General features: G+C 44.9%; 1 protein-coding gene across 6 annotated transcripts in view; it reads left to right on the forward strand.

Annotated features, from left to right (window-relative positions):
* Positions 1 to 23,874, forward strand: part of LOC100644350 — a 259,551-nt gene that overhangs the window by 176,011 nt on the left and 59,666 nt on the right. For all 6 annotated transcript variants that reach the window (XM_048414106.1, XM_003402158.4, XM_048414107.1 and 3 more), the window contains one exon: positions 23,113 to 23,251. In XM_048414106.1, the coding sequence (XP_048270063.1) occupies positions 23,113 to 23,251 (139 nt within the window). The remainder of the gene's footprint in view (positions 1 to 23,112; positions 23,252 to 23,874) is intronic.

A 23,874-nucleotide genomic window follows, 5' to 3' on the forward strand; every position in this document is an offset into this window, starting at 1 on the left:
GGCTAGGCTGCTCCGAGCTAAAGGCACATTTTATTTACTCGGCAATGTTTGCTCCTAAATTAATTGGACGTTTCGAATCGTTATTTCGTATTGCTTTGGTCGACGATAGAAGTGACTTTTAATCAATTTTACCGCGTAACGGTGTCGCCTCGTTTTGAATGATAGCGGTCCTTAACGCGATCAACGTGGCAGCCTTTGACGCGGTGTATTATGGTAAAATTCTATTATACCTGGCATCCAGGATGTTCGCTTAAGAAGTTCTCTGCTACAGTTTATGGTGTCTTCGTCGAATATCTTTGGTCGAAAAACGAATCGACGATAACGTCCTCGTCTATAAACATTCTGCACAGTCCTAATCACGGTAATCGTAATGGCTTATTCCGCGATGGTTGAAAGCAGCTTGATGGTTGAACGCGAAGCGTTCCGAATAAGAGAAACTTTCCTTGACCATAGAGATATCATTGTTCCGCCATAGAAACGAAGGGAACGTGTAACGAACAATTGCGATGAAGCGAGTTGCTGGAGGCCGGTAGCTATTCAGCCACGCTACCTGTTGTCCTGTCGTTCGACGTGGATCCACTCGTCGACAAGATGACTCTCGCCGGTATACAAATTGGCCGAGCGTTGTCGTACCTTATTAGCTGACGATGCACGATCCATTATTTCCTGCGAAACAATGCACACAGCCTGCTCGTCCCGGCATCTCGTAATCGATACATCGTCGACAGATAAAAGTTGCTCGACGCACGCCGTCAGGTGGAGAATCTCGACTCGCCGAGTCGACGAACGACGCGCGGCGACGAGAGTTAGCCCCGGAGAACGCAGAATGGTGGAAAAAGGTGGATGGGACGCTGCCGCTGTAAGAGCGGCTGAGAAGGGGTCGCCGATGGCGAGCCCTGCTGGGACTTAATTAGTCAAAGCCCTTGCCAGCTTACTTGCAAGTGCCTCATTAGGGCCGATGTCGCGTCTCGTAATTGGAACGCGCGTCACGACTAATTACGCGAGGATGACGCCCACGGTGAAATAAAGATTTGCCGTTATGGCGGTCCCTCGCGGTCGTCGTTCTTCTCTCGAATTTAACTCATTTCGTCTCTTGCGTTGTCTATTTTCTTCGGTCTTCCGGACGCTCGATACGCTAACTCGTCCAAACTAGATTCGCCTACCAGTCGGTAGGTTCGGTGCACGTTTTTGCGGAAATTCAGATTTGCAGATTCAGCACAGACGCGTTCGAAGAAACAGATTGTTATATTATTGTATAGGTATAATTGTTGAAATTTTATCAAAGTGTTTTTCAAATCAATCGCGGTTAAGAGAAAAACGGGAACGCATGCGCGTCTGCCAACGTACAGCGTGCATCGACGTCCGATATGTCAAGCGAATTTTTAAAGCCGAAGCAGCGAGACACTTTCGTGTTATACCGATGACACCGTGTTATAGCCGGTTAATAGAACTATAAATGATAAGGCGTCGCGTGCCAGGTTGCGTCGATTCGTGCGAAACTTTCAGCTCCAGATTACCTCTACAGGTAATATACACGCAAACGATATCCCAACGCAGCCACGGTGTCTATCGGATGAATCTTAAATTAAGAGACGATATAAAATCGCTCTTCTTACATATACCACGCTTCTCTGTATAGCATCTCGTTTCTAATTCACAGAATTTCAACGTGGAACTTTTCTTATCCCCCATTGACGACGTTCTCCTCGCGAATTCCAACAAATAAGATTTTGTTCGTCCTTGGCGCGATCTAACCGCAAATTCGTTTCGTAACGAAGTTGGTTCTGGAAAGCAGAAAATCGAACAACCAACGCTTCGCTCGAATCTTCCTTTCCGCGTTTAATACGATCAAGATCTTACGGGCCCTCTAATTTACACACCGGCAAGCTTAGACGCGTGATAAATTTCGCTCGAGTAACCCACTTTTCCAAGTAATATCTGCATGCCGGGGCGGATTTCCAGCGAGTCGATAGGTTCCATCGGAATTCGGTTTAACGGAAGTCGTCGCCGGGAACGATGGCGGGCAACCTTAAGGCGGCAATTTGTCAAGCCTTGTGTCATCCGCGTAAAACCCTCTCGTTATTGACCTTCAACGTGCCGACAGGGCTGCGTCGCCATGGAGTCTTTAAGCCCGCATTCACGGCCCGTAAAATTGCCTATCGAGGCCTCACCGCATCGCGTCGCACTCGCTACGGCCTTTAATTATTCCCAAACGGTTGCGTCGTATTTTATCGGCCGTCGAAGGTTGCCGTCGTTCGATCGCCCCCGGGTTTCCTCTCCCGCCCTCTGCAAAAATCTACCGAGTCGTGCGATTTTACGCGGTAAAGGTCGACCTGGCTGGACGCGTCCCGCCATCCACTAATTTTCCAACTCGATTTTCCAACGATGTTTCGATACTACTGTATACACTGGTTCACGAAAGCGTTTGAACGCTTGCAAAAACCTTTTACCAACGTTCGTTGATCTGTTTATTTTAACGTCGCCTTGTGATCAAGCTTATTTCAATATTATGATTGGTATTTCTTGATTTATTAAAAGTACGTGCTTTGCATCCGAATCAAATGAAAAATAATTTTAACAACATAAGATTAATCGATAACGTATCGAATTTCGACGTTGTTCTCCTGTAAACATGCGGGAAATATGACGTATGTTCTTCGCTTACGATATCGATTTGACTTTGAAGAGAGATGGTCGTTCAACATTCAAACATGATAAAGAAATTTATCTTTCTTTTATTTACATCGTAACGTCAATCATCACTGATTATACTAGGTTTGCTTTCTTTTCTATGTATATATAGTGAAGGATTTTGTTACGTTTTACCAATCATTTCTCTAGTCAAGTTGTTCGAAGAAACTTTAATTCGTGGCGGTATCGACCACGGAACTTTCCAACGGCTTCGCCGTACAAAGAGCTATGCCGTCAAAGCGTAATACCGACATGTCCAATGTACCATCGATATCCCTATGTTTCTTTCGCCGACTTCTCGGAGGAACGCATACGCGGCGACCGCCGCGGTACATCTAATAAACGCGCGCGTAGTAGGCATATCGAAGGGCAACAAAGGAAAGAAACCGTGATTTTTTTTACACGTTGATAACTTTCATCACATATCGTCTCTGTTATAGGATAATAATTCCTTAAATTTCTAAATATCTGTTGTTAGTAAAATGTCCGCGTATTGTCGGGTTCCGAAAATTTCACCTTTCGGTATCCAATGAACAGTGGAAGCGGAAATTGCGGCGATTTACCTAGCCGTACATAAGTTTAGAAACGTGACTGCAGAACGAGGGTAGGTAGCATTGTCTAATATCGCGATGCGATCTACGCGCGATTTCTCGCGATATTTAAGAGAACGCGAAAGCGTGTAGCTTGAAAAGTTGCGAGAGGTCGCCGCAATTTACAAACGACCTGGTATTTCAGGAACGAGTGCCTGGTAGAATGGAATAAAAACAAGCAGATAGGGTTCCTTTATTTCGAGACTGGGGTTCCATGAAATATTTAAGTTTCTCGTAAACGAACCATGCGATAACGAGGCTGAGTGCACCTTAAAGCTGCCTCGTTTTCTAAAGTCTCCACAGCCCGTCATTTAACACCTAAATATTTTGCGAGCGGCTTGTACCGTTAAGTTAATGTTACGACAAACTTGTACAATTAAAATCTGTAGTATGTTAATTAATTTTGGCACAGATTGTCTTTGTATTTGCCGGAACCACAAACCGATTTGTAGAGTCGTGATAATTGAATCGATTAATGGAGAAAGTTTAACACTAAAATATAAAATTTCCAGGGGAAAAATAATAGCGAGAGGAACAGTGGCCGCAATTTGTTTACGCATACCCTTATTTTCCAATAAAACGTCGTTTTATTCAGCATTTCGTGTTCGTAGTATCAAATTTCTATACTCGCACGAAAATATCTGCTATCAAAGGATACGAAATTTGATACTTGCGCCAAATTATGATATACAAATATCTGTTGCAGCTGGTGTAAATGAAAAATATATAACGCGAAGGAAAATCAAACGTTTATCCATACATTTCTCTAGAAATCATTCAAATGCTCACAAATATGTTGTTGTAAATCTATCGTTTCTATGAACGATTACGAATAGTCATTTTACCTATTTTGGTACATCCAGTGTTGAGACAGAACAACGAATTCGTATATTCGAAAACTTTTCCAGCTTTCTTGCCGCAACTTTCATCCTTTCAATTCCTCGCGATTAACGACAGTAATTAACCGGTGTAATTCGCGATCGATTGCCTTCATAACTCGATATCCGTATACTTAGAGGGTCCCTCGAGTTTGACACGAGATAGCAGCGTTCTTCCAGTCCTTGAAGGAATCCAGATATTCCTGTGGGGGATGGTCGGAGGGGATCGTGAAGGGCAATATAATCCGTCGGAGGGCTCGCACGGTATTTTATTACAAACTAGTCGATGCCGAGAGCAGGATAAACGCGGGGAGGCTGATGGAACAAGGAGGAGGATGAGCTTTTCGGGATTCGGACAAAGGGAGGCTGTCCGTTCTGGTCGCAACCCTTGTATTGTTTCGTTAACGGTAATCCGAAGCTTTCGCTGTCCCGGCATTTCGGATGAAAGGATTTCGCGAAAGACGCTGGAACGACGTATTTTGTCAAAAAAGAAAGAAAAAGAAAAAAATAAATAAAGAACCGAAAAAAAAAAGAGAAAATGATAGGGGGAAAGCTGACGCACGCGTGCGGCAGGGATTTGATACGATGACATCGAGAGTATTTTCAAAGGTGTAGAGAAACAGAAGATAGAGGCATAGAGCGAACGTAAATTTTGAAATCACGATCCTTTGTAACCTTTGAGACATTATAAGACAAAGTACGCCGTTTTCCTTTGAACGTCGACCAGAACTTTTCTAACCCGCTGCATCTATTTTCGATAGAACTGCGTACGATATATCCGAGGACACTGAGGCAAGCTTTTCCAAACGATACGGCTGATTAGCAACAAAGATAAACGATCAATTAAAAAATTATACATCGAATAGAAGTAATGTGGGAACGGAAGAGCGATAGAAGGAAATAAGTGGTGGTCGTTTCGACGGGTTACGAAAACCGAACGCGAGTTCGTGAACGGACGTTCACCTAATTATTATCGTTGCTGTTATTACGAGGATATTATTATGGCGGCGTAATTATTAATACGCGCGTACGGTGGACAACGTTTTGCCGGCTAAATTGGACGTTTCGTAATTCTGTTACCGTTATCATTATTGTTATCATTATCATAATTATTGTTATTGTTATTACGATTATTTCGTGGAGGGGTCAAACGCGTATAATAATCGCGGCATGAAGCGGTGCGGCCATATAATTATACGATTTCAGGGCCGCAAACCGTGGCAACAATTGCAGCTACGGCTTCGATGGCATGTGACCCGTCGCGTAACCCGTCGATAATTTCCACCCTCTTTTTTCCCCCTTTCTTTCTTTTCTTTAATTTCAAACGCTATCCCTCCAGCGCCGCGATCGTCGCAAAACAATTAAATCCACGCGAAACTCCGAAGCTATTGTCAATCGCGATCGATGCGGCATTCAGCTACCATTTTTAATTCGTTCTTTTTAAGTAAACTACGAATGTCGATACGGCCCATATTAATGGAGCTCGTATCAGTGGCACGCCGCGCAATTCCTACTTTCGTTCGGATCGATGGAGATTAAATTCCGTTCCTGGGATGCCGATCGTCAACGATTCATCGACCGCTTAATTTCTCGCGCGCAATGCGAGCAGAAAGACAAAGAGGGGAATGATTCGTGGGGGGTAACGAACCGCCGGAGAAATATGAAAGGCAACGACGAAGGCGGCTGCTTCCAGTGATGCAAATTCGACCGCAACGTTCGTATCCGAGTATCCAGGCCGATCGTTCACGCTTTCAGCCGGTCCATTTTCGCGTTTAGGTCGTCGCGAGTTATATTTACATGGAAAGTCTCTGACGTTTTTCGTAAATAACACGGTAATACAGAATATTCTGGTAGGCCAGTGTTATCAATGTAACAAATGATGAAACGAATTACTTCGATCGGTGGGAAATCTTGACGTGTTCATTATAAATCTGAGCCTGATGTTATAAAATGCTGTTATATTTACTATTTAAAAAAATAAAAAATAAAAATAAATGCTATTTAAAAAGATAATGTCTGAAACGGAACGTTTCTTCTACCACTACTACCGCCATCACGTTTCACCTTCGCTTCTAGAACTTTCCCCTAATCCTTAGAGCGAGTCTTATCTGGAGAAAGAATAAAAGATATAATATGTTTAATTTACCGTTAACTTCCTGATATTCTTTGGAGAATCTAACGCTATTACGAAGCGTTTTTTCCACATTTTTTTATACTCAAATGGGTATCATACACGTGACTTAGGAGTACGTGTCTACTCGGATTCGCGCCAGTAAACGTGTTAAATTCGGCAAATCACGAGCGAAAAGAACTATCGAGCGATAGACTTGCTTTCCGAGAAGGATCTGTGCCGTTTATGAGGAAATCGGATCGAGTTTACGCCGCGATTCGACAGCTTTCGGCCGTTCGCCGCGAGGTACCTCGTTTATGCGACGTGACAGTGCTTTAATAAATACCTATCGTCGTAAGACCACGGCAAGAGAGGGACGAGAGGCGGATATACAAAGACAAAGAGGCGAACGGTAGGAAGGAATAGAAATGTGCGGCTGGAAAAGAGGGAGGAAAAGGATGCTTCAGGGGATGAGATAAATTGAAAGAGCTCTCGAAGTTGTCAACCTCCACCGCTGGTCACCCCGCTTCGCCTTTTCTAGCTTTCATTCTTTCTTTTCATTTCTCACTTTTCTCTCTTTCCTTTTTCGCTTTCACGTTCTATATAAATACACGCGATATGATTTCCACCCGATCGGAACTTTACTATCTTATCCATTGCAGAAATAGATCTTCAATTTCTGATAAAATTCTTTATAATTCTTTTTCCTCGTTTAACCGCACGACGACAAATAATTCAAATTATTATGAAAATTTCTTCGTAATTTCGCGACTTGTACTTCGCGTCTCACATTCTATCTCTCGCGGATATCCTGAAAATACGCGTCGATTTGGACGATACCTGGCGTACGTGTTAAACCGAATGATCGGGTGGCCGGTCGCTAAAAGAATACGAGATCTCAAAGAACCTGATGATTTAGTGTCACGTTGTACGTTTCGAAGCCGCGAGCCTGTACACACGTCGAGTTTCGCGTGTTTGCTTATTTATTTATTTATTCAGGACGCTTCGAACGCTCGTCGCTTCATGAATACGATATTAGACATTTCCCGGCTGTGGTCCCGTAGATTCCACGGGAAACTTCTTACGGTCGGACTTCCTGCCAGCTAAAGCTGCAGTAGGATCACGCGCACCTGTTCGCATCAACCTCCAAGTACAGCCACTTATAATCCAGTCTCTTTCTTGAAACCATCCTTCGGATCACATTTTCATCCCTCGCGTATATGCTAAAGAGAATCAGTGTCTTTTCTTTTTGCCTGTCGAGCATCGTTGTACGTTCGCCTTGTTTCTTTACTTACACGGTCAAAATATATACGTTTACTTCTGTCATGCTCTTATTTACGTTCTTCGTTCATTTGTGCGATACGTTCGGCCCGTTACTCGGCTGGACGAAGTGCGCAAAGTGGGCCAAAGGATCGTTGAAAGAAAAAAGGATGGGCAAAACTGTGGAATGGTTCGTTCTCTCTCTCTCTTCGAGAGAGTCGAGTAAGTCGAAAATTGAGAAAGCATTTCGCGAAACCGTCAAAGGCATAAATCTAACGGCGAGAAACGTTGAATAAAGGGTAAAATATATTTACGGGGAGGCAGGGTCAGATTAAAGCCTGGCCATGGAGCATAATCAATAGATTCGAATTGTCTGGCGTGACAGCGCCGCAATATCGGAATTCTGCCAAGTTTCGTCGCTACTTGTATCGTCAACCATAGGAATGTCTCCCTTTTCTCTGTGTCCCCCTTCAGCTGTTGCGGTGGACGTATTCGTGTGGGTGTAAATTCGAGCTGCTTTCTCGGATTCTATAACGAAATCCCTTCTCATCGTTCCACCCGTGAGACGGATGAAAACTTTTAGACCTTTGAGGCAGCTTTTTCGGGGCGTGTTTCGGTGACGTTTTCAGCTGGCTACAAAAGGGCTTAGATATTCGGTGATCGTAGGAGAGTCCGTTGAGCCGTTTTTTTTTTTTTTTCTTTTAATAAACTTCACTGTACATTCTGATAGATTTTTCGATTTAGCTTAGAAGTAAATTAGTTAGCTTAAAAGTAAAGTACTTTTACGTAAATTCATAGTCGCCCATACATTATTCCATATACACGTATATGTATATTTATCGATTAGGCAGTACCAGGTTTATGTTCCTTGTTTCTCTTTGGCAATTTGAAAATTGAACCGAATATCCGCTTGCCGAATATCCAGAAACGTATACTCTAATAACGCACATACGTTTCCACGCTAGAAACATCGACACGTATATCGCATGTATGTGCTCGGCTATTTGATTTATAGATCGTAATTTCAAGTTGCTGGAGAATATTTTATAAACCAAAGATAAGCAGTGGAGCAAGAATTCATTTCTCATTTATATTCCGTATTCATGCAGATCTTGGATTCACGAAGCTGTACGACAGAGGAACTTCGACGATCCAATCTTGTCGTATTTCAATCGTTTTTAGCGATCTTTCAGCATGAAACTAGCAATTTTTCGGAGCGCCTGCACCTTTTATATAGTACGAATATAGTATCGCGGACGATATAATTTTTCGCGTCAGACGAGCACGAGTTGCGAAGTAGGGTTGAAAAGTAAAAGTTAGCCTTTCGAGACAGTCACGAATCCATTTTCGGCGAGAAAACACGAAGCGCGTCGATCGCGACGGAGAAAAGAAGCTCGGAACGGTGCCGCTTCCACCCTCTTTCCGGCTGTGGCGACGCGGAAACGCAATTTTCTCCTCTGGCGTTTCCACACCGCTTCCGCGTTCTCGTTACGGCCCGCTCTGGAACTCTATGAATTGTGCAATGTCTTTCCCGTGTCGCGGATTTCCACGGGTTTTATGGTGATTTCGTGAGCTGGCCCGTGTATAGACACAGCCGCGGATCCAAGAGTGATTTCGACGAATGAATAACGGATGAACGTCTGGCCAGACTCGATGCCGCTATCATCTCGTTTCGATCTTTCAGTCGCTTCAATTTCGTTACCAGTTTACCGATTTAACCATTGTCTTTTCCTTTCTTTTTTTTTTTTTTTTTTGTTTCACCATCTCGTTGTTGTTTGCTTTTAAAAACGTGCTTTAAACCGACGGATTATTCGATAAAGTTATTTGCTGAGGACCGTAAGTCCCAATGCCGAAGACAATGGGTGAAACGAATCGATAGGAGCGATATTTTGTTAGGGTTCGGTATTGTTAGGGAATTTGAGCGGAACACGGGAAGGGAGTCGGTGGTGTTAATTGTATAGATTTAACCGGAACCGGGTAAATATGTTTTGTCGGAGTTGAACAGTTTCTCACGATTGCATCGTCGTGCTTAAAATAGTTAAATTTGCAATTTGTTGACATAGGAGAGGGACCGAATGGAACGTGGATGGTTCCCAGTTGATTTTGAGGAATTAATGATGTTGGCTTAGCCCAGCGCGCTCCGAATTGTATTACATTCTGCCCGTCGAATCGCTACTTATGCTTTTTAGCTGAAAAACCGTGGCAGAGGGAGCTTTAGCTCGGATCAACCGCGAACGCTTCCCGACTTCGAATCGCCGAATTTTACCATCAAAAACGACTTTTCCCTCGAGTCGAACCTCATCGATCGATTGACTCTGAAACGAATACGCGATGGTGTTTCGCGACGCTCGTCGCATGAACGCAATACACTTGTCGCATCGCGGACATAGCATAATAATAGCTTCCAATTATTAGAATTTCTTTTTAACCGGTAGCGCGTCGATGAACGTGGTCAAGTATTCGTTTAAAGCTGATTAACCTACGTATTTGCTGCTACCGAACTACAGCTCTTCCGTCTTTGAAATTCCATATTTATTTTACCTTCGTTTTAAACGATAGCCATGCTTTGTTCGATCGTCCGATGAACTTGGTATTAGAGCGCAGCCAAAATAGAAATGAAAGTTATATCAAACCGATGAGTTTATTATTATAATATAGAATGAATCCTTTACAGTCTAACGTTTCGAACGAAACGTAACCATAGCCTTAGATAATTTTATCGATACAACGTGTCTATCGATATCGAGCGTTAAAGAAAATCGTACAGGTGTCTCCGGATGGAAGTCGATGGCGATCAACCAGCGGCCAACTATAGGGCAAAGGATTTCAGTATGCCGTTAAACTATCCTCCTCAAGGGCAGATGACGCAAGAAGAATTTTCATTATGCCACACCAAATACAATCGGTGCGGCAATCAGGTTGCTTCACCCTCGGTTTAAACTCGTTTCGAGGGTCAATAAAGGACCTCCCACCTCCTTCTCGTTCCCTCTAGTTCGCTCTTCTCGTTTCCCTCGCGACCTCTTACCCTCTTTCTCTCTTTCTCTCTCTAGCTCTACGCCGACACGAGCAAGCACGACTCTTCACCGACCCTTTCGTACCCTTTACCGAGTAAATCGCGAAACTTGTTTCTGTTAATGCCTCGACGGCGGCGTCGAGCCACTCGAATCGGTGTTTTGCAAATTGAACTGTAAGGCCGCAAGAGCCACGGGCAGCCGGCGATTATGCCGAAGGCTAGAGTTTCGTGACGAGGATTACGAATCTCGTAACAAACGAGCCTTTTATTCGCGCGGTGTTCCAACCTCTCTCGACTAAAGTTATTTCCCCAATGGAAATTGGACGCGCGCCCCTTAGTTTCACCTTTGCTCGATATACGGAATAATACGCGACGAGAACGATTATAAACGGTGCGAATATGCCCTCCATCCATTTCTGTCGTTTATAAAATCTTTCCCGCTTCGATTCCACGGTTGATCGCGTTCGAGTTTGTAATCTTTTCACTGAACGCAACGGTCGGGGTAAAATGATCAACTGCGTTCGTTTATGAGAATAGAGATACGTTCATTTCCTTGTGTTTTTTCGCGGTGACAGCACTCGTATACTAGCGTCCACTGGGCACGGAACGCTCTTATTGTACTTATGGTAGATCGTATTTAACGTTAGCAAATGTCTCGAGATTTCCGAACAGATGTGTACTTTTAATCGCTTTGCTTTTTTAATTTGATTTTCGTACGCCGATTCTTTTGCAACGATCCATCGCAACAAACGTTAAAGACACCGTGCAGCGATAGCAAGCGTTAGGGGTATCCAATTAATTTGCGCGTTTCTACGCTCGATTCTAAAGAAATTCAATGAAAAACAAATCGAGACATCTTCGTTTACGTTTAGGTTTATTATTTAACACCGAGTGTCTAGGTAGTTGAAATGGAGCCGCAACGCGTTTTGTTCGCATCCTCTCTTTGCCATTGGCAAGGGAAAAAGTGCAAGAACATCCGGCACGTCAGATCGCCGGCTATTGTGATCCGGATCAATGGCAATGCCCGCGCTGGACTTTTATCGACACGGACGAGCTTTGCGTCGAGAATGAAAAAGTACCGTATCAACGTTATACCATGCCCCGAACTATTCCCAGGCCCTTTGAAGCGCCAATCAATTATGTATAGCGAATGAAAGAGACGAGGCCATTTTTTCTCTTACCTCCTTTGTTCGTCATCTGGTTCTGCTTCTTTCGTCGCGTTGATCGCGCTCTATCTCGATCTCTTTTTCCCAATTTCTGCTCTTTTCTTTTATCCAGAGGACGTTGTTCCGACTTCTTGTATTTTCAGATATTGTAACAAACGATTTTCAAATCTAGTGTTACGACTCGAAATAAAAGATTGATCGTTCACTCGCGTACTGAAACATTTCCGTTCATAAGCCGAACACGCTTCATCGATCACGAAAGGTATTTACATACCAACACATTTATTATAGCATTTATATCGTTTAGTGTGTAGTATTTTCGTACGATTGCATAAAAATTGGATATTACGAAAATGAAAGGTAAAGTTTGATGGAAAAGCTGTTCGTTGAAAAATAAAGGTACGTGCTAATAGCTTTCGTAGCCATTGTAATTTAGCTTCGATAGACACAGTTAATAATCTACTTGTACTTTGTAAGCACAATATCCATTTATTTGCAAGTGTAAATTTGCAAGTGTCCCGTGACCGATGGACAACGGTGTACATCGAAAGTCTTGCTCACGAGCTTCACTGTGGATACGATGCCGCTTTTGGTAAGCAGCTCTCGAGATACTTGCGAACAATTGTAACTAGTCTAGACCCAGCACGAGAAATCGGACTCGAGTACTATGATTCATTCGGTTGATCAATTCCCCGCCACAGAAACACGGAGGTTTCTCCGAGAATGGAGTGCCACTTCATCGATATTATTTTCCCATTCCGGTTGGTTGTACAGCCTCCACTCGATCTCCTCGTAACCGGGTCCTCGGTTATTGGACCAAGAACCTGTTCCCCTGAATAACAAATGCTTTCGACCGTACCGACACGTACATTTCTCCTCCTCACGAGCACATTTTCGTGCGTGCAACGGCATGAGAGAAAAAACGGCAAAAGGCAAATGAGAGAGAGAGAGAGAGAGAAAGGGAGGGAGGGAGGGAGGGAGGGAGGAAACGCGAAAGCGCTGGGAATGAATAAAATTGGAGACGTGGAATATTTCGCCCTTGGGAGCAGTGGCCATTTTACGCGCCATTTCAATCCGTGACGTCGTCATCGACAACGAACACACACTCTCGCTCCCAAACGACTGGGAATATTTTCGATTTTTTTCATACCCTAACTCTTCCACCCTTGGCCCGGCCTTCCAATCTTCGTGCTCGTTTTTCATTCGGAAATCGAAACGTCGATTATCGACCCCCGCCGTGAAGATCGTGTTCTGTTTGTCGATCCTGATACATGCTTACCACGCGATGTATCAGTTTTATAGTCGCGTGAGAAGACGACGTCGAATCGAAATCGATGCTCGAACGACATCCCCGAAGGTAAACCGAGAATGACGCGGCGATCTTAAAACGAAATCGAGGATTACGATTCGCGAGTTAAATGGAAGTCGGTTCAAAAGTGAAATGAAAGGTACGGTTTCTAAACCAGGTCGAAACTGATCGCGTTGTTGATTCCGTGGCGTAAATGGGACTGCGAAACGAGGACAGGTGGAATGGTTGAAAATCGTTAGGTTCTATTATCGTTGGATATCGAAACCGATAACGCTGTCACCGGGCTATGCGTGTTAACCGACCGACGAAATCTAACGGCGAAACGCGACCGATGAACAAAGTTAATCTTCGACGGCAATTTTTGCCCTTGAATCGAAAAATAGAAAATCGAATATCGTCTGTACAAATCGAATGTGAGATAGTTGGAGCTTGTAAACGTGGGCGCGAGTAAAGGGCATAATGGATTGCCAGACAGGGGAAGGGAAAACGATTAGAAAATTGGTAAAGTTAGAAATAGGGGCTGAGATAAGAGGTGTGGGAACATGGGAAGACTCAGGGGTGTACGCGGAACGGTTAGGAATCGAGGGCGTGTTGTTACGTATCGGCCGAGAAGAAGAGGACGAGTGGATGGCAACAGTGGCGATGTTGGAAGCGAAAGAATACAATGCACGGGGTAACAAAAACAGGAACAAAGGACCAGCGAGCGGAACAACGGAATATCGAAGGACAAGGGACGTTGCGGCGGCAAGAGGAGCTGAATCGAAGCAAAACGGGCAATACGCGTATACATATATAGCGGGTGACAAAATGGATTAAGAGAGAACAGAGGAAGAGAGCAGCAGAGCGTAGGACGAGAAGAATTCGTGGAAAAATCGGAGAGAAGAAAGGACACAAAGAGACGGAAAGGAAAAAAATCGCCGAGTTGGAGCTCGAGGCTGGGAAATACAAGGACGGGTCGCGATGGGTCGAGAGGGATCGGGCGAAGGGGCAAAACTGCAAGCGCAGCAATATCAACTTTCGTCCTCGTAAAACTTTCCAGCGCTGACGGCTGACAGCTGTCAATGACGGGCGAAAGCGAGGGCGAGCAGAAGCGCGAGGAAGAGCAGAGGAGGAGGACGAGAGAGGAGGACGAGGCCGGTCGCGGTTTCCACCCTTCTCCGCTTATTCTGGCAGCCAGAGTCCCGGTCCCTGCGCGTCTACGTCGCCTGACGACTGTCAAAGTGTCAGGGATCCGCGGCGCTATTCTTCTCTCGGCCGACTGACGATAATTCACTTGGCGTCCCCAAGATTCGACGTAGGCCCGCACACGACGCCCGTGTTCGCTTCCGTTCGTCCACCGCCGTCGTCTCCATTGCCGCCCTATCGTCGTTGTCGTCGTCGCGGCATGGCCCGCTGATAAAAAGATAATGGATCGCCGCGATCCGGTGTCACGCGGAAGAAGAACGAGCACCGGTAGCCTGGCTCGTTTTAACCTCCAGAGGACGCAGCTGCGAAGCAATTGCCGCGGTCTGCTCGGAACGTCCTTTGGCCCACGGAAAGGAGGTCCCGAGAGAATGAATCAACCATGTCCTTGGTTCTTCGAGAGGTCTGCAAGAAATTACGAGCCAAGCTGGTTCGATGGAATCGCCCGTGCTTCTCTCTGTACTTCGATTTCAAGAAAGAAGAGAATTAAGATATCTCAGATTGATCTGATAACCGAGGGAGACGACGCATCCCTCGAAGCCTTAACAGAGAAAACTATTTTATTCCACCTGTCTCTTCTCACTTGGCTTTCTACTTAAAAAAAAAAAGAAAAAAAAAAAAGTTTATTCCATTCCTGTTTAGTCAGTTATATTTATAAAATACGTATAGCATGAAATTGATTCGATTTTCCGTCAATGTTTTACCGAACGATACTTGTTTATCGATCGCGTTTGAAAACTTTTTATTTCGAATCGTTTGGACAACGTTTCCATTCGGTTGTCAATCCGATATTGTTTTGCCCATTCGGGAAACATTGATTTCATTTGACCTACATGCTACAAAAGGAAGCTAGATAAAGGTCGGCAAAAATCTTGAAAATCCAATGTAACGTTTTCGAAACGAGAAAACAATTCCGTTAGCCTTTACGTTGTAAATTACGTGAGCGCTTTCAAGACAAATCTTGTAATCTCCCTTTGTCTTTTATACCCGTCGTTTTCATTCGTCCCCGTTCCCATAACTTTGAAAACGTCATGCAACGGATGATTTCACAGAATCAACGAGATTCGTGGTTGCCAGAGTCACGGGTAACAACGGAGAACAACGGAGAACAACGGAGAACAACGGAGAACAACGGAGAACAACGAGAACGTAGAGCGAGATGAAATGACTAAAAGTGCGAGAGGAAAGGGAGTCGCGAAAAACGCGAGTAAAATCGGCGACCGATCGAAACCGATACCCGCTGATTGCCGAATTCGTTAACTCTTTTGAAAAGCACGGCTAGAGGTCGGTGAGAGAGTCGGCGAAGGGAAACAGGAAGTAAAGGGATGCGACACAGCGGTGTACAATGTTGCAGGTTTGCCGTGTGTTGTTGCGCGTCTCTTCTCTCGCCGCCCCTGCCACCTCCGCTACCTCTCGACGTGTTCCTGGCCCCTCCGCAGTGTTCTGGTCGTTGCAGTCGCGCCGCGTGCGTCGACGCCGAGAATAAAAGTGCCGACGAGTCGGCCGGTTGTAATGGTTAATAGTTACTTGTACGAGTATTTCGAGCCGGCTTCGAACCAGTCGTTTCGCCTCGTTGCAACGCGTTTCCACTGAAAAGAGCTTTTGTTCGTCGGATAAAAGAGAGACACGCGATATTTGATCTAACGCGAGCACCGGCGATTGTTTAAACGTTTGAACGAAGAAGCGTTTCCAGATTTCAAGTAGGCGGGGGGGTACCGGTCTCGTAACGCTTGAAATTTGGCTAAACTTTAATTCTCGATCCACCGCCGTTCTTTGTAATCTTTCGACAAGTTTACATCCGTGAAATGGACTCTCGCTTTTTCCCTCCGCCTGGGGATTTTCGTTTCGTTCTACGTCGCTTTAGAACTGTATATCGTTCGTATCGCGTTTGCCAGCACGGCCGATGTTTCTCGCGACTGAGAGTCGTTGTTGCCAAAAGTATTCGACACACGGGCAACGTATCAACGCTTATACACCTACGATAAGCGTTCTCCGAGGTGCGTTTACGTTTAGGGAAATTTACGCAAGACGAAATTCTTTGTGTAAATCGGCTTGCTGGAAACGGCACCCGCAGGACCCCGGCTCACGCCACTTTTCGTTCTGATAAGTGATATATATTAGGCCCGTGCACGGTTTATAGCCAAAGTTTCGGTCCTCCGTATCAACGCTATTCCCACTGGGAGATGATCCAGCTACTTAATCTCGTCCAACCACATCCGTATTGGCAAATATTTCATTCGCTCGCTTTAAATCTTCATTTCCTGTTCTCCCTCTGGTTGTAACTCATATGTATTTTCCCAGGCGATTTTGTGTTTCATCGTTGATCAAATTATTCGACGCTTCGCTATCTCGATCGAAATCGTTATTTCGATATTTTTAGCTACTTTTTATTTTTCACAGGGACAGAAATTGCCTTTCTTTTTAATTAATCTCGTTTTTAACGAACATTTGACACGAATCCAAAGTAACAGCTTACAAATGAAAGGAAACGCGGCACATAAAGATCCTCGTAATTATTTCGGAACTACTCCATGTCCTTCTATCTTAATGACGCGGGCAAACGTAAAAAAAGGTCGTCTTTCACCATTTAATACCGACGATAAGAAGCGAGTAGTAATGTGACAGCGTATGTATCAAATAATTTATAATCAGCTCAATTCGTTCGCGTGACTGGCATTTAAACTCGTCACGCGCACGACGCGTGCTATTACGAACGATTACGAACGTGGTATCGAAAAGCACGATTTATCTAGCCACCTACTCGTCTGGTATTACGACTTTGTGACACAGTTTGAATTCAGCGACTTTCGGCCGCGCAGAAAACACGGCAGAAAACATGCCAGTTGCGTCCGGCGATAACGTTAGACGTGAAAACTCAGCGCGTCGTGCCACGAACAACAATCGGTATTTCCATTTCGCGATGGCATTTATACGAAAATTCACCTAATCTCGATATCAAAATTTATTAATTAATCGGTTAGCACGCTCGTGCCGTGGTCTCCAAGTTGATCGAACGATAGCTGTACAGCTCGAATTCCCTCGATAGCGAGAATATGAAATTTAACGCGAAACGAGAAGTCGAGCTGTTCGAATTAGAAAATTACTTGCGCCGTCTGTCGTTCCATGTTTCAAGGAACGTTCTCTCTTATCACAACGAATATTCGAGTAATCGAAGTGTACACCGGCTCGATCGGATCTCACGTCACAGTTCGTTCGCCTCCCTTTTTTCAGTTTAATAGCGGAGCGATTCCGGCGCGCGTGAAATTTCTGCCATTAGTTCGATTTCAATCCGAAGAGCTGAAAGCAGAGCCGTCGTGCCTTCTGCGAACGAGAATTGTATACTATCTTTGCGATTCGATCTGCACTATTTAGATCTGTGCACCTCTCTCGTCGAATCCCTCTCGCGGGACTCGACAGGCCTCTATTGTAATCTCGAACTTGCGAACTAACGATGTTGCCGCTGATGATCGTTTGCACGATGAAGCACCGATAATACCGTGTCCGCCGTGATATTGAAAACAATTTATCGACGGAATGATGCGAGACGCGTGTTTGCTTCTTCGAAGCGTTATTGTTGCCCAGCGGGCGAACGTAATCACGATCCATAGATTTAGAAACCGGCACTAGAGAATTCCAAGGTTTCCCTCTTTTTCTGTAAATTACGTTTCGATCGAACAATAGAATCTCGTATGTCTGAATTCTATTAAAATTCTTGCATGCGCCGAGCGAAAGGCGATTATGTCTCGTAGCAGATTCGAAATTAAATAAACATTCAATCTGCCAGCTTTCGAGCGGACTGATTTTACTTCTTCGTTCGCTCGTCCTTTCGTCGATGCCGCGAGATCAAATTTATATTTGACGAGATATCATCGGCGAGCCTGTAATTTTCTAAAGAAATCAACGTTCGATACATGGAGAGAGCAAACGATCGATTTCTCCTGGTCGATAATGGGATTGCGAGGGTGGCGTCTTTTTACGCGGCGTCAGCCAGTCGCGGTGAACCAGCGATTTTTCGCGAGGGTTTTCTACGAATCCGGAAAACGGGGCGGTGTTGGTCAAAGATTGATCGAGCGGCGGGAAGAAAAATGAGCGCACGCGGCCACGGAAGATCGCGTGTCGTCGTCTTAATCAAGAAATTTCGGGGCCGGCCACGTGACTCGAGCCCCGACGCGCCCTCTCCGTCGCTACAACCAGGGTGTATTTTGTCGTGGGCCATTTCTGGGGTAAATTACAGCCACGCAGGAGTCGTTACGGCTGCTTGAATACCGGTGAAATGGATCGTGCCGGGGATAAAGAATGAAAAATTGCCGCTACCGTTATATCGCGTGTATTGTCCGACGGTTTTCTGAAAAAAAAAAAAAACAGCCCACGGCAAAATAAACGGAAAATTCCATTTTTCGTTAACGCTCGCGCTACGTTACCGCCGTGATTAAAATCTGTCGTTTATTATCGCCGATTGATAGTTTATTCCCGTTTTATAAATGCTAATGTCGCACCTTTCCTCTTCTTTCCATCGTAAAAAATATAAAATATTTTACGATTGAGAACGGAGAAAGATTTTCTTCGTTTTGCCTCGGGAACGATACAAATCATAACGAATCGTAAATCTCGTTTGATTTACGAGAATTTTGAACCTCGCCGACGTTCGCAATTATACGCGAAAGCGAACTGAAGTTCCTTCACAGCAAATCTTTTATACTATCTTCTTTACCGTATGTTTAACGAACGTGCATCGCTTTCGCGTTACAACGAAACGACACGATTTCAGGCAGCTCGTGTACTCTTACTCCCGGCAATTAATTTTAATTGGCGTAACGTTCAACAAGAGGCGAAAGCAAAGAAACAAACGCCGTGGTAGACGGTAGATCCCAAGGGGGTCGTCCGTGCAATTTTTCTAATCATCGTCCTTATTATTCTTGTCGCTATTATCCTTATTATCATTGTACAATTGGAGAACGCGGCCCATTTCCGGGGAGACATACGGCCACCCGGGGATCGTTGTTCGTACGAAGAATGGGCTGGATACGCCGGTAAGAAGCTGGTCGTAGAGAAGTAACGACTCGTTCGTGAGAATAAACCTTGCGTAGTTTTGCGCATCTCAAATTCCCGAACACGTGCCCACGCTCGTTTCATTAACGGAAAATAAGGCTGCTGGATCTTCGCGGGTTCCTGACGCAAGTACGCTACTGACCGATATTTTTCTCAAATTTCGTTCAACTTTCAATCGAAACGCGGAAGAGTTTCCAACACCGAGGAATGTTTTATCCGAAGGTCCTGTGCGTCGTTTAATGGTACGGCAATGAGTAAAAGACCGTAAGTGGTGACACGTCTTTTTATGTACGTACATTTTACGCTATACATTAACGGGATTTTATGAAACGTACACGTGAAATCGATAAAGAATAGGATATTGCGAAATCTGCAAATATCGAGCAATGTTACGACGTTTAAATCTCGATTTTCAACCTGTACCCGTTTCCACATTAGCCGACAACGAAATCTCGTAACCGAATCAGCCGTTGCAGAAGATTGCTGATTGTAGTATTTCGATTTACCCGGTTCTAAATGTACCAACCGCCCCGTGGCTATCGCCTTTATTTGCTCGAGTCTCTTTTACGACGCGACTACCTCTTTTCATTCTGTCATTGGAAACGTTTTATAGTCGAGCAGACAACCTCGCCGGATAACATATTTGCGTACGAATAAATGCATGAACCTTAATTCCAACAAATTCGAATTCCACCAGCTGAATGACCAAAACCTCGTGCGAGTATATCTAACATTGGCCGAAGGATCGAACCAGACCGGAAATAGAGAAGAAGCGAACAATCGGTGAAAAGGTGGAAGAAAATCGGCAGAAAAGAAGCGATTCGTCGGATCGGCACGGCTGAGTTTCGAGGGTGAAATCGATAGCAGGTGGTGGCGGTGAGTCCCTGGAGCGAATCCACTACCTCTACGCCCCTTTTACCCCTTCATCCTCGCATCTCACCGACGCCGGCCACCCTCGGGCATTTATTTATTTTCATGCGGTTCGAATGCCGCGGGTTGCCTCTGCTGCTTTTCGACGTGCCTGGAACAGGAAGGAGAAGAGAACATCGAGAGAAAGGGAGAGGAGGATGGATGGAGAGTGGATTTCGAGGGCGGAGAGGCTAAAGAGAGGGAGAGAGGAAAGGATGGCGAGCCACGCGCGATTCACGGCGGGCTCGTAAAATCCGCGGGCGAGACTCGAAATCCGTAATCACAGTTCGCACCAGCGCGGCGCAGCGGCCCAGTCGCGATGCAGAATCTCGCCCCCAGGGTAGAAGGGGCGAGACCAGCTACCAGAGCATCGGAATGGAACGAGAGGGGAAAAAACGGTCGAATGTTTCGCGGTGGCTCTTTCCTACCCATCCTGTCGCGAAATCGAATCTCCTCGATCCCTTTCTCTCTCGTTCTCTATTCGCCGTGTTGCCGCGCCACGCCGATACCGTTAGCGATAAGAACTTGGGATTGCACGTAAATGTCGACAGCCAGTTTTTCCTTTTTCTTTACGGTTTAATTCTTTGGCCGAAGAAACGGTGACAGCCGAGGAAGTACGACACTTTGCGGTCGCTGAGTTACGGGCACGCTATCGTTGCGTTGTTTATTTAAGGCTCGTAGTTAACTTATTGAATGAGAATGCGTCCGTTCCACCCCTCTTCCCGGAATTGAATTCAATTTTTCATGCGCAGCAGCATTTCATACAGCGTTTCATATATCGAGGGGGAAATTGTTTTTCTTTCGCGAGAAGAAACACGATTTGACACTCTGTGGATGTAACGAAAGGCTGGAAGTGTGTTTTCCAAGGAACGCGTCGGTGAAAAAACTTTCGAAAATGACAGGCGTCAATATCAGCGAGCGGTCCCCTTCGAGATAAGCGTAACAGCGGGAACTCTTAAAACGCTTCCTTCGCGCTTTATTATTCTATCAAACCCTCCGGGAAAGTGGCTGCTCTCCGGGGAGAATAAATTTTTTTATTCCACATTAAAAGCAGCGGGCAGACATCTGTTCTATCGACCGAAGACGCGTCGCGAAACGTCCTATTAAGAGCAAAAAATGGGTAGAAAACGGGTAGAAAAGAGGAAGGAAAAGAGGAGAAGGAACGGGAGAGAGAAGGGAACGATGATAGGAAGAGGCGTGTCGTCAAAGAAGAATCCAATTCGATTATTTTCTCTCCGATGTGACGCTGTTCGTTCCGAGCGTGCCAGGCTCGATCTTAACAGAGACGCGAAAACGATTGCCACAATTAGATGAATCAACATTCCGACACGCTGACGGGAGACGACAATAACAGCTTTTATTTACGAAGCTTTTACTTAAAGACACGACTGGAAAACGTCGCTCGTACTCGCCTGTTACTTTCGTTCCGCGACCCTCCCTGGAATAATATTTTTCCCGTTCTCCCTCGTTCAGGTCCGCAATGAGATTTAATTAACCCCTCATTAAGAATCGCGCAACGGAAAGCCCGTCTACGTTTTGTTTATTTACCCTGTCGTTTCCTTTTTACCATCACGCCAATTGCACCGTTGTGTTTCTCCTAGAGAGAGAGAGAGAGAGAGGTTCAACGAGTAAGAAGAATTGACTTATTTATCAGTTGTCGAGACTTGTCTACTTTTTGCCAGACGTCATTCGGTCACGCGACACTGCTCTACAATCTCGTTCTTTCTTTCTTATTGTTAGCCGCTTGAAACAGCAAGTGGAACTATCGTATTATACCATGCGATTTACAAATTGCGTTCGACTCTGGAATTACCAGGTGGAAATTGGAAATAGGATTACATACGTAGCTGCTATGCTTTCTATATGCGTTCTCTTCTTAGTATACGAAGGGGTGAACAGCACGATAAATCACACTTCTTGTCTGTCGTAGAACAGCGATTTTAAAATTGGATATGTTGCAACCAGTTTCGTGGCTACACGCCCCTTCTCCAAAGATTAAACAATGTTAATTGCTTTTTGTTCGTTCGCGGATATTAATTTCAATGAAGTTGAACTAAAATAATAATTAAACTAATATTATCCATTTCTTGCAAGAGACGTTATAAATTAGCATCGATCGAGCAAAAGTTCCTGGCCCTTTTCCACGAGTAAAACTTTTCTATTCTCGTAGAAAACTATGGCTATCGAGCCGTTGAGTCAGATAATCTGTTTTCAAATGTGGATCCTTTAAAAGTCGTTGATAATCCAATTTAACAAATTAAAAGGAAGATCAATAGCGGTTAGTTTGACTCGAATAATTCTATTACCTTTGCCTATAATGTTTTTGCCGCGTGGCCTTCCCCCATCGAAAACTATTCAACCAGCTGTAATCCAATAAACTAATTGCGCGCTTAGGAGAAACGAATCTATCGGTCGAACGAAAGAAAGCGATACGTCGCATTGTCGCAAAAATGGATCGCTTTCGCTGCGTGTGCACAGTCAGGTGTTCATCGAGGGGTTGGTCGCGCGGAGAGAAAGGAACGATGCACGAGGGACATCGCCGGGTTTCGATTATCGTCGATAACTCGGCTGGATGTATCCCTTCCGTGCTATGGCTGTAGTTTCCGGAAATTCGCTTCGCCCCTAGGATTATCCCGTCCGGGGAATTCCCATCTCGGCGCCATGGTTATGCGCCCTTCCCGTTACCGCGCTCCGTTCAACCCTTACTTTCGTCGGCGTATCATCGCCGTCTCCACGGTTCTTGGCCCTTTTGTCTTCGAACATCGCCCCGATTTGTCTCATATTACTTCCACGAGAATATTACGTTGTCCCTTCTTCGTTCGGCGAAGAGGATGTATCGCGTTCGACGGCGACGCGGCTTCGAACGAAGATTGCGTCCAGAAATGGACACGCCGCGATATGATATTTTTCGCAGATGGCGTCTGTTCACGTGGATGTTTGCGATATTTGTTTCAGAATGCACGTTTCCACTGAAATGGGAAGGTACCTGGTTTCAAAGCGGAGTCAGACAGCCGATCGTGATCTCCAGGAACGAATTGTCCAGCAAGGGTAGGTGCCTGCACAACGAGGGCGACAAGTTTCTCCTAGTTGATCAGTGAGTACACACTCTGTTTTGCTTTGTACCTTGTAAAATGTATCGGTTCGATGATATCTGCACTCTCTTGTACAGTAATTTCATGATTAATATTATTACACGATACATTAAGGGGTTAGAGATTGTTAGTTGTAATCTTCTATCGTAAATTGTTGCCGATGGCCTCGTTCGCTCAAACAGCATGTGCTACGAACAGGACGAACGATCAAGCTTCTATTCTAATTTATTTTTGATCTATAATTTATGAAATTTGTCATCATTAATGCTACTCTGCTTGTGCAATAATGTCCTAGTACTAGAAACGATAACGTTTCCTGGTATCGGATCACGTCAAAGGCAAATTCGGAACGCGGAAGGCCAATCATCCTCCGAATCTCGTCGAAAATCACGAAACGAAACGAAAAGTTAAATCCAGAAACGAAAGTTTCGTGGAATGTCAACTCGTTAGAAAGAGGAAACGCGACGCGACGTACAGATTCCAGGCAATACGATTGGAAGCGAGTTTCGCCGCCGAGTCAAAAGGGGATTAAAAGCGGTATTACCAGAGGGGGTTGCAGTTGTTTCTTCGCAAGAGGGGTACACGCGAGCGGAGGAAAGAGGGAACCGCGTCGATTCGCCGCGTA

Source organism: Bombus terrestris, chromosome 18 (genome assembly GCF_910591885.1).
Source record: "Bombus terrestris chromosome 18, iyBomTerr1.2, whole genome shotgun sequence".
NCBI classification, from domain to species: domain Eukaryota; kingdom Metazoa; phylum Arthropoda; class Insecta; order Hymenoptera; family Apidae; genus Bombus; species Bombus terrestris.